General features: G+C 48.1%; 1 protein-coding gene across 10 annotated transcripts in view; it reads right to left on the minus strand.

The window, feature by feature from the left end:
- The window catches only part of GPATCH2L (G-patch domain containing 2 like), a 37,716-nt gene extending 30,266 nt beyond the window's left edge, over positions 1–7,450 (minus strand). For 9 of the 10 annotated variants that reach the window (XR_003705332.2, XR_003705331.2, XR_003705329.2 and 6 more), the window contains exons 1-2: positions 7,299–7,450; positions 5,380–6,047 (exon numbers count right to left, since the gene is read on the minus strand). Coding sequence is in view for 7 of the 10 variants with exons in the window: in XM_028719149.2 (XP_028574982.2) it covers positions 5,380–6,038 (659 nt within the window). In the remaining 3 variants the exon portion in view is untranslated. Of the gene's footprint in view, positions 1–5,379; positions 6,048–6,946; positions 7,194–7,298 lie in introns of those variants that run through there. The other variant, XM_028719118.2, reaches the window with a different exon arrangement.
- Positions 7,451–10,969: the final 3,519 nt, after the last annotated feature.

The raw sequence follows: 10,969 nt of genomic DNA on the forward strand, positions 1-10,969 counted from the left end.
TTCAGAGAGTTGGGAGAAATTCCCAGAATAGATTTGGGAGGACATGGTGGGGAGGAAAAGAGCAGTTACAGAAGAAGTTTTGCACAAACAGGACAACTTTGTTGAATACAACTCAGTTTCTTGTCAACAACTCAAGATAATACAGTAGGCTAAGTGCTGCTAAGTGTGAGCACCTTTGGGAGGACAGATGGGATATAAATTTAACAAACAGATAACTAATGAACCCAGGATAGAATAATCCCTGCTCACAAACTTCTAGTCATTCATCTGGTCATCTGCAGTGAATTAAAATCAGCCTCCAGACACAGCAGTCTGGCAAGTCAGCCATGCTACAAAGTAATAACATATGCCCAAACTGGCTTTTTTAAAAAAGGTAACAAGTAACATTTACAGTGGTACCTTGGTTCACAAATTTAATCCGTTCCAGAAGTCTGTTCTTAAACCAAAACATTCTTAAGCCAAGGTGTGCTTTCCCATAGTAGCAGGGGACTCAATTTACAAATGGAACACACTCAACAGGAAGCGAAACATGTTCTGCTTCCAAGGCAAAGTTCACAAACCAAAACACCTACTTCTGGGTTTGCAGTGTTCTTAATCCAAGTTGTTCATAAACTAAGCTGTTCTTAAACCAAGGTACCACTGTACACTTATTTGCAAGGCTGCATGCAGCCATGAACTTCACTGGGTTACTTGCACAAGTTACTGTGTATATAATCCGCCTTTCAGGATTGTTGTGAAGTTAAACATTCATTCTGGCCTATTTTAATGAAGCGTGGAATACAAATACAATAACAAAAGATAACTGCTGATTTGGCACTCTTATGTACTTCTTATGTTCCTTCTAACTTCTGAAAACCAGCTTTTTACTACTATAAAACTTCAAGAAGCAATCACACTATAGTCTGAGCTACAAGAAATACCACTCCAAATTTGCACACAGGAAATACCAACATATTACACACAGGAATGGGGAACGTAATGCCTGACATCAGCTCAATACCAGTCTTTTATTAAAGAGGCTTTCAGTGCAGCCACAGAAGACAACATCACAGAACCAGGGTTTGCATTTCGCTAGTTGCCAGGTGCGTTTTGTGACAGGAGTGGGTCCAACTGCAACTATGTGGAGATCTCTGGATGCCAGATTGGCAACTGACTTCTCCATCTGGCTGACTCCCAACTTTCTTAAGCAGGTAAGCAGAAAAGCCTTATTAAGTGCATTTATATCCCACCTTTTTCTCCAAGGAGTGCATGGTTCACCCCATCCTCGGAATCCTTACAATGATCCTGTGAGGAAGGTTAAGAGGCTATAACTGGCCCAAGGTCACCCAGTGAGCTTCATGACTGAGTGGGGATTTGAACCCTGATCTCCAAGGTCCTATTCTGACACTCTTAACCACTATAGTCTGAGCTATAAGAAGTACCACTCCAAATTTGCATCATCATTTATAATATCTCCAGGAAATGCAAACATTTTACACACAGGAATGGGGAACATAATGCCTGACATCAGCTTAATACCAGTCTTTTGTTAAAGAGGCTTCCTAGAGCACTTCTACTATGGAGCAGCTATATAAAATTTAAGTAGGTAAATAAATACAGTGTAGGGAAAGCAAAATGTCACTTAAGAGAAGGATCTGAAATATTTTCCTTGAAACTTTTATTTGTTTTATTCTGCACTGTTTTATTCGATGTTTTAATATGCTGAAAAGCGCTTCGGGATTTTTTTCTTTCAAATATGAAGTGGTATAGAAATGAATAACAACAATAGTAAATTACATAAACCCCACACAAAAAATGGCACCTAGACATTCTGTGGCTGCGACCACAACCTAGGTTTAAGGTGCCATTTGGTAATTAGCTTATATATATGGATTTCTAACACTTGACAGCATTGGGGAATCTTCCAACCAAGGCCTTCTTGTTTGGGCATGTTGTCAGGAGTTCATACAGTGGTGCCTCGCAAGACGAAATTAATTCGTTCCGCAAGTCTCTTCGTCTTGCGGTTTTTTCGTCTTGCGATGCACGGTTTCCCATAGGAATGCATTGAAAATCAATTAATGCGTTCCTAGGGAAACCGCCTTCAGACCAGGTCCGGGGACAGACCGTCCCCGGACCTCTTCTGAAGGCTGGGGGGGGGGGACAAGGGCTTTTCTTCCCACCCCCAGCATTTTAAAAAACCCTGGGACAGCGGACTTCTCCGCTGTCTGGGCGATCTTAAAATGCTGGCGGGCGGCATTTTAAAATCGCCCCAGGACAGCGGAGGACTTCTCCGCTGTCCGAGGCGATTTAAAAGCCCCTGGGAAGGCAGGCAGGGGGGACAAAGACTTTCGCCCCCCGCCCGCCTTCAGAAGGTGTTCCCGCCCCCCCCCCGCCCGGCTTCGCAGCAGCGCTACGAAGCCCGGCGGCTGGGGCAGGTGTTCCCGCCCCCACACCCCGCTTCGGAGCAGCGTTCCGAAGCGGGGTGGCTGGGGCAGGTGTTCCCGCCCCCCGCCCGGCTTCGCAGCAGCGCTACGAAGCCCGGCGGCTGGGGCAGGTGTTCCCGCCCCCCCCACCCCGCTTCGGAGCAGCGTTCCGAAGCGGGGTGGCTGGGGCAGGTGTTCCCGCCCCCTGCCCGGCTTCGCAGCAGCGCTACGAAGCCCGGCGGCTGGGGCAGGTGTTCCTGCCCCCCCCACTTCGGAGCAGCGTTCCGAAGCGGGGTGGCTGGGGCAGGTGTTCCCGCCCCCCACCCGGCTTCGCAGCAGCGCTACGAAGCTTGGCGGCTGAGGCAGGTGTTCCTGCCCCCCCCACCCCGCTTCGGAGCAGCGTTCCGAAGCGGGGTGGCTGGGGCAGGTGTTCCCGCCCCCCGCCCGGCTTCGCAGCAGCGCTACGAAGCCCGGCGGCTGGGGCAGGTGTTCCCGCCCCCCCACCCCACTTCGGAGCAGCGTTCCGAAGCGGGGTGGCTGGGGCAGGTGTTCCCGCCCCCCGCCCGGCTTCGCAGCAGCGCTACGAAGCCCGGCGGCTGGGGCAGGTGTTCCCGCCCCCCCACCCCGCTTCGGAGCAGCGTTCCGAAGCGGGGTGGCTGGGGCAGGTGTTCCCGCCCCCCGCCCGGCTTCGCAGCAGCGCTACGAAGCCCGGCGGCTGGGGCAGGTGTTCCCGTCCCCCTGCCCGGCTTCGCAGCAGCGCTACGAAGCCCGGCGGCTGGGGCAGGTGTTCCCGCCCCCCCACCCCGCTTCGGAGCAGCGTTCCGAAGCGGGGTGGCTGGGGCAGGTGTTCCCGCCCCCCGCCCGGCTTCGCAGCAGCGCTACGAAGCCCGGCGGCTGGGGCAGGTGTTCCCGCCCCCCTGCCCGGCTTCGCAGCAGCGCTACGAAGCCCGGCGGCTGGGGCAGGTGTTCCCGCCCCCCCACCCCGCTTCGGAGCACCGGGAGAAGCGATCTCCCCGCAGCCCCTTGCTTCAAAAGAGGTCCGGGGGCAGACCTCTTTTGAAGCAAGGGGCGGTGGGGAGAAGCGATCTCCCCGCCGCCCCTTGCTTCAAAAGAGAAGACCCGCTGTCCCCGGGGCAAGCTTCGTTTTGCGAAGCAAGCCCATAGGGAAATTCATCTTGCGAGGCAACTCGAAAACGAAAAAACCTTTCGTTTTGCGAGTTTTTCGTCTCGCGAGGCGTTCGTCTTGCGGGGTACCACTGTATTGTATTTCTTTTACATTTTATATACAACACTCTGTTTTAGAAGCACCACCACCTACTCCAAATTCCCAAGGTACGGTGGTGGAACTAAACTAAACTAATAAATCACTAGATGGTTGTTACAGGTCTACAGAATTATATATTTTACTGTAGCTTCAGCGCAAAGGTTCATGCAAGGAAACCAGTTTCTTCAACCTGCACACAGATGGCAAAGCACACTATCCTTTAGTATAGGCCTTGCAGTCCAGTAAGCACTGATTAATGACCTCCAGTTACAATGGAGGCTACTTACTTTAACCACAAAATAATGAATGCTATTGATCCGACAAGCTACTGCTATAGAGTGTTATTGATCATCCAATCTTTTGTTAAAATGGCCCTCATTTAGCAGTTGCACTGTTGCAAACACCTGGAGCAAAGCATGCCTATAATTAAATAGCCTGGAAGAGTTAAATTGAGAGGTGATGGACAGATCTCAGCTCTCCCCCATTTAGTCCTGCTCCTGAGCTATTGTTTGTGTCAGGAAGGATATTGATTTTCTATAAAAATAAGAAAACAAGAGGCACAGAGGGGGTGCAGAAGGTCAGGCTGGGCTGAAGGAGGTGGGGGAGGCTGACACTCTGTCTCTGTCACTTGCCTTCTAGGAGTAGGGATTCCCCCCCCCCCCAGGCAACCTCTAATACATTAGCTCAACCGGGCTCTCAAGAGCTACTTCAGGCTATCACCAAACAAACTGCCCGTCAAAGGAGAAAATAAGTGAACAACAAAGAGGGAAACAAGTGGGTGGTCTGATAAGTCTAGTATTTAACAAGCCATGGAGTGCAGCAACTAAGGTGGTGATTCAGCATGGTGTTTTAGTTAGAATCAAGCACTACAAAGAAAAATCTATTTAGCGTTACCAAAAGGAAGTTAAGATATACTTAGCAAGTCTAAAAGACCTGAATCAATTTTGTTAGCCCTACTAATAGAAGTACAAATTTACTGTTCCTATGAACATTGGTTGGCTACAATTTTACTATTGTCCCTCCAAAACATCCCTGTGTCAGCCTTACAAATGGCAACAAAAGCATTTGACAGCACAAAGCTTTGAACTGCAATCCTAAACACCCTTCTAGAAAGTAGGTTCCATTGAACACAGTGGAACTTACTTCTGAGTATATAAGCACAGGATTGTGATATAAATTAATGCAAGAACTCAGCTAATGTCCTGCCTGGAAAGAACACAATTGCTACTAAAAAAAAAATATCTAAACATTAAAGGCTCCATTTCTACAGTGGTCCTATTTCTTGTGAGGTTGTGGACGGGTTTTAAAGCAGAGGTGTGATGGTCATTTGTCTTGGTTGCTTTAGTTGACATTCCTACACTGCAGGGGGTTGGACTAGATCAGTGTTTCCCAACCTTGGGTCTCCAGCTGCTGTTGGACTACAATTCCCATCACCCCTGACCATTGGTCTTGCTAGCAAGGGATGATGGGAGTTGTAGTCCAAAAACAGCTGGAGACCCAAGGTTGGGAAACACTGGACTAGATGACCCTTGGAGTCCCTTTCTATTATTCACAACTCTACTGCAATCATCAGCATGTACCGTTAATTTGTATGCCCTTTCTTTGGAGGATTTTGCTCCAAGTAGTTCACAGCTTGTCAAATGAAATACAGTATGTTATAGCAATATGCACTACACAGCTACATGATACAAGAGAAAGGCCTAGACATCTCACCATTCTGACATGTTTTCATCAGAGCCTTGTTTCTGTTCATCTGCTTCACATTCCATCCTCTCATTTCTTCCCCCTTTGTTGAGGAAGGCTCTCGTCTCTGCCGACTCACAAAGTCCTCGGCTTGATGATGTCCAAGGAGCATTCTCCTTCCAACGTGACAAGCGCTGCTTCTTAGCAGATTTGAACCTGCAACCCTTCTCATAACTCCATTCAGATACTCTGAGTTTTTGCTGGAGGCTAGCAGCCACCTCTGAAGTCACACGCTTAACTTTTCGGCGGCGCCTTAGCGGCCGGCAAGGTGCATTCTCAGTGAATGAGTCTGACTCGTGCCACGAGTGCTGCTTACTTCTCAGAGTTGCACTGAGCGTTGGATGGCGTTTGGCTACTGCCATGTCATCTGAGTCACTGAAGTTAGCAGTCAGCACTTCCCGGCAGTCCTCAACAACTTCATCCAGGCTGGATTCAGATGCTCCACTGTAGCAACAAGCATGCTCTGCTTGGTGTGTTAGGTCTGAACGCCGTTTGCGTCCTCGCCTTTTGCGAAGCTGCCGTCGCTGCTGCCTTGGGCTAAGAGTCATTTCTTCCCACAGCTCATCCAGCTTGTTCTGTTCAGAAGTCTGCTCAAGGGCTGAGGCCAAATCATGCACCAATTCATCCATGGGCAATGTCTGCCAAAATAAAAGTAAACAATTAGAACTAGCCATCATGTTAGAACATAAAATTCACATCATGTACTTTCAGCCTAGTAACCAATGCACATCTACCAAAAACTGTTTTTGATTCTATACCACAATTGTGGCTTGCCTTTTTAAAAATTCTTCACCTTTCCAGCTAAAGGTACTGAAGTGTACTTTGCCTCAAACACACCCCAAGACTACTTTTCTACTTAAGGAAACATGGGGAAAGAAAACTGACCCCAAAAACTCCTCACAGGAAAGAAAAGCTCTGTTCAGTCTCTCCATGACAAGTAGGAACTACGGCCCAAGGAGCCTTACGAAACCATTTCAGCTATATAACCAGGCTGTACGAGTAACCTGGATGAAGTACTGTACACAACAAGAGTTATCACATCTCAGTCTAATATATCCGATGGGTTCGCTGCAAGAATAAGTGAAGTGAAACAATGTTCACCACCCTAAGCTGCTTTGAGGAAGTGTGTGGTGGGATTGTGATCCCATCTGGCACCCTGTAGTCTTTAGAACCGTTTTTATCACTACACGTACGTGACCATCCATAAAGCATGCCACATATAGTATCAAAAAAGAGATGGCTAGCAAACTTGTTACAAGAGACAAGTTAAGAAATAATTTTCGGTTTGCAACGCTGCTCCTAACTTGCTCTTACATCCATTTCACCCGGCCTGCCACTTTGCATTAGCGTTTGGTGAGAGAATGGAAACAGGAGAGGCTATTCCTTTTTCCTAACCCTCATTCTTATCCCAGCTGCTGCCTGAACCCTAACGGGCAGGCAGCCCCAGGTTCGCTCCCTAGCAAGGACACCTGCCTGAAACCCAGGAGGATGGCCGCTGACAGCCAATGCAGGCAACGCCAGCTACTTCCCTGCTTACCTTCTCCTTCAGAAACTGCCTCCCCCTTCAGCAGGATGGCACCGAATACCAGCGAATGGCGAGCAACAATAGGAAAGGGGCCTATTGTCCTCGTGTCTCTGCCTGCGTCGACGGGACGGCGAGATGGGCGGACTCGACGGGAGCCCAACAGTCTTCCCTGCGCGGCGGCCGCCTCCGTAAACAACCACCGCACCCCGCCCGCCTGCTCGGGCTGCCTCCCCTGAAGCACCAAGGGCCTCTTCGCTCTACCCAGCCCGGCCGGCCTCCCCCCCCCCCTTTCCTCCCTCGCCCGTTTCCGCAGTTCGGCCTCGCCTTCCGGAGACTTCGCCCCCGGCCCTTTCCGACGGCTTACCCGGCTCCCGCGACGGCCTCTCAGGCCTCATCCACTCCTCACCACAGCCGCCTCTTCCGTAGGCCTCTCCAACTCGGCGCCGAGTCCGTTCCACACGCCACTTCCGGTCCTCGGAGCGGAGATCTGCGGGCGAACGGGGTGGGGGTCAGAACGTCACTTCCTCCCCTTGCAGAAGCGGTGACGTCACACCCCTGACCGGCTTCGTCTCTCTCGCTCTCTCGGACGCCGCAGTGCCTCGGCTGAGGCGGGAGGAGGAGGGGACGGTGCTGAGCGGGTTTCCTCCTCTTCCCCACTTGCCTGTCATGTCCAGACATCCTTGGGGTGGCTTCCGCGCGGAGCTAGAAGGCGGCAGCCCAGCCCAGCAGCATCCCCCTGTGAGGGAGGTGGGGCTCTGTCCTTCTCGAGAAGGGCTTATCCACGCCCAGCAACTACGAGTTAGGTCCCAAGGACAAAACACGCCACCCGCGTGTCCAGATCGGTGGCGAGGTGGAAAGCGTTTTTGGTCCTCCCCGAGGCTTTATTTTCCCGTCTGATGAAATGGACGAAAGCTTGTGCCATAATAAGTTTTAAGATGCCACGAGGTTCTCGTTTTTGCTCCTTCAGACTACGTTAGTAAAGCGAGAGGGAGAGGCAAACGTCGCATTTTACGCGCGTGCCTCTTTCGCAGTTCAGAAGGTACGCGTGTATTTTGTGCTTAGATGTCCTATGCAAAGTGAGCATCAGCCCAAGCGGTCCCTTTTTTCTTTGTTCCATTTATATTGTGTTTTTCCTCCTCATGGATACTCAGATCTGGGTACAGAGCAGGTTCCTATGCAGGCACTGACTACACCTGCTTGACTGCAAAAAAAAATTAATTGTTCGGTACATCTGCTGCCAGAAGTCAGAACATCAGGACTGTGGTTCTTTCACTTTAGATTTTGTGTCCAGAGCATTCAGTCAGATTATTGCTTTCACTTTAGATTTTGTGTCCAGAGCAGACTATTGCTCTTGTCTTTTCCACCTATGTAGAATAAGTTAGTACTGTTCTTTATTTGGGGCTTTGTATATTTAACGAATCCCCATTCAGTTATGGAGCTCCTTGAGTGACCTTGGGCAAGTTACTCTCAGTCTAACATACACCACAGAGCTGTTTTGAGAATAATGGTGGGGGGGGACTCAGTAGAGAAAAGGCATTAATAAAGAAGTTACCCCGCGCATTCAGCACAAAGGCATTAATAAAGAAGTTACCCCATGCATTCAGCACAAACTTGAAGTTTAGAATGGTGAGTTTAGTCTACACAATTATGAGAAGATTGGAATTGATGTAGAGCAGAGTATAATAACATGGGGGCAGTGAAAGCAATCACGTCTTGGAACAGGTGGGGGATACCACACTTCCTCCCACACTGTAGAACTGCACTCTTAGCCAGCATGACTGTACGAAAAGGTGGTGGGAAGTCAGCCTTGTGTTTAATGAGTCACCTACTAACCATTGGCAATAAGGAATTCCATGCAGGCAAGTGAGTGCACTAGCATGGGGTGGGGACAGCCCGCTTGCCAAAGAGGAAGGGAAAGACATTCCTTATTGGCCTGCATGGAAATGCAACAGGCTGCTCAAGGATTTTGGACTGCAACTCCCATCATCCCTGATCATTACCCATTTGGACTGGAGTTGTAGTCTGAAAGATCAAAAAGGCGCTAGACAGAGGATGGCTGCATTAGACTGCCCCGAGTTGTGAGGCAGTTCATCACTTTATTTGGTGGTATTCACATGGAATTGGTGAACTGGATACACTTTTATTTATTTTTAATGATTTTTTGTAACAAATTTAACAAAATGTGACGGGGGAAGCCAATCAGCTCCCATTAGCAATACAGTAACCGTTAACAATTAATTTATATAAAAATGATATAAGCCTTCCAAAATGTCCAGATATGTATCCACACAAAGTTGGAATTTGTATAAAATATGTTCAAATGTAGCAAGGGCAATGAGGTACTCAAGCCATACAGTGGTGGCAACCACAAGGGCTCACAAAATCCTCTTTTGTTGTCCTGCTGTTAATCCCCATACTACAGGAATATAATCTTAGAACACATGAACCGTGAACCTCTGCAAATATCAAGGATACAAAATGGATATGGACAACAACTTTAGTCTAAAAATAAATCTTTTATGTCCACATAAAAACTATAGACTTTTTATTATGGAATTGTCTTAGAAGGTGAGAATTACCCTATTATTCGGGTTGTCAAATCTGTTTCTCATGGAGTGATTTCCATATAAGTGACTAATCTCATGCCCGATCCCTCCACAGAACCATAGAAATCCTCCGACCACATTGTGATAAGAATGGCTAAATATGGCATTTGCTTCCTGACAATTCAATGAAGGCAGCACACTTTTCAGAGAGCTATCTGACTTTTCTTAGAAGACACTTGAAGGCAGCCCTGTTTAGGGAAGTTTTTAATGTTTGATGTTTTATTCTGTTTTTAATCTGTTTGGAGCCGCCCAGAGTAGCTGGGGAAACTCAGCCAGATGGGCGGGGTACAAATAATAAATGATGATGATGATTAGTTTGTGAGGAACAAACTAAATACTCGGTGCCCCAATCCTACCTGCTCTTTGGTCCAGGAGTAATAATATCAGGACTGTGTTTCTGGGACCTGAACCCTCGCAGTTGCGCAAGGGTAGCTACTAACATTCTTGTACTAATGGCAATAACCTGTGCTTGCCACCACATACGCAGCTATGGCACCTTTAACTTATGCAATACCTTATTGACCCTCCTGGACTACTGGAACTACCCCTTATGTGGCTATTGGTTCTGCCCTCATTTGCAGGGCATATCTGCAATGCTCCAGGCCACTGCTTATGTTGCTATAGCTAAAACCAATCTACTGAATTTCACCCCCACACTGCATATTTCCACATGGACCCATTTAGCAACATCATGTTGGGGAACCATATTGTGTGTAGAAATCAAGTCAAGTGACCTACAGTACATCTATGCCTCTAACCTTCAGTTCACCTGCCTGATTTACTAGTGTATACAGAGTCTTGCCACAGTTTATGAAGTTCTTATTTATGAAAATACCAGTGAGTAGTTCTCTGACCTCTAGCCTTTATATAACTGAAAGTAACATTTCTCCATATTGAAGTTCTGACATTCTTGTATTGATTCACTTAAGATTTGTGCTTTGGCAGATCCTTTGTTTGGACTCTCTTTTCCTTCCTATCTTGACCTGTGCATAGAAATCATAACTTCAGTGGTTATTGTGGCCCCATATGCTCTCCAGTCTGTCATATTAAGGTTACACAGCTTAAATCATGGGTAAGTGAAGAAGTTATATCCACAGATTCAGATAATGTGTGGAAGAGAGGAAATCTGGCTGAGAGGACTCATTTTTGAAGAGCAGAAACACTAACACAGGGGTAGTCAACCTTTTTATACCTACCACCCACTAATGCATCTTTTTCGATGGTAAAAATTTCCTTACCACCCACCAGTGCTCAATGGAAGGAGAATTCAGCTTACGCCGTAGAACCCCCTACTGCCCACCTAGAATCCTGAAACGCCCACTAATGGGCAGTAGGGACCAGGATGACAACCCCTGCTCTTAACACGTTCAGAGCTTCACTTGTCCAGCCTGCTTCCATATGCAGATAAAATTAATTCTAGATAATGCAT

The sequence above is a fragment of the Podarcis muralis genome, chromosome 1 (assembly GCF_964188315.1).
Source record: "Podarcis muralis chromosome 1, rPodMur119.hap1.1, whole genome shotgun sequence".
Taxonomy (NCBI): Eukaryota; Metazoa; Chordata; class Lepidosauria; order Squamata; family Lacertidae; genus Podarcis; species Podarcis muralis.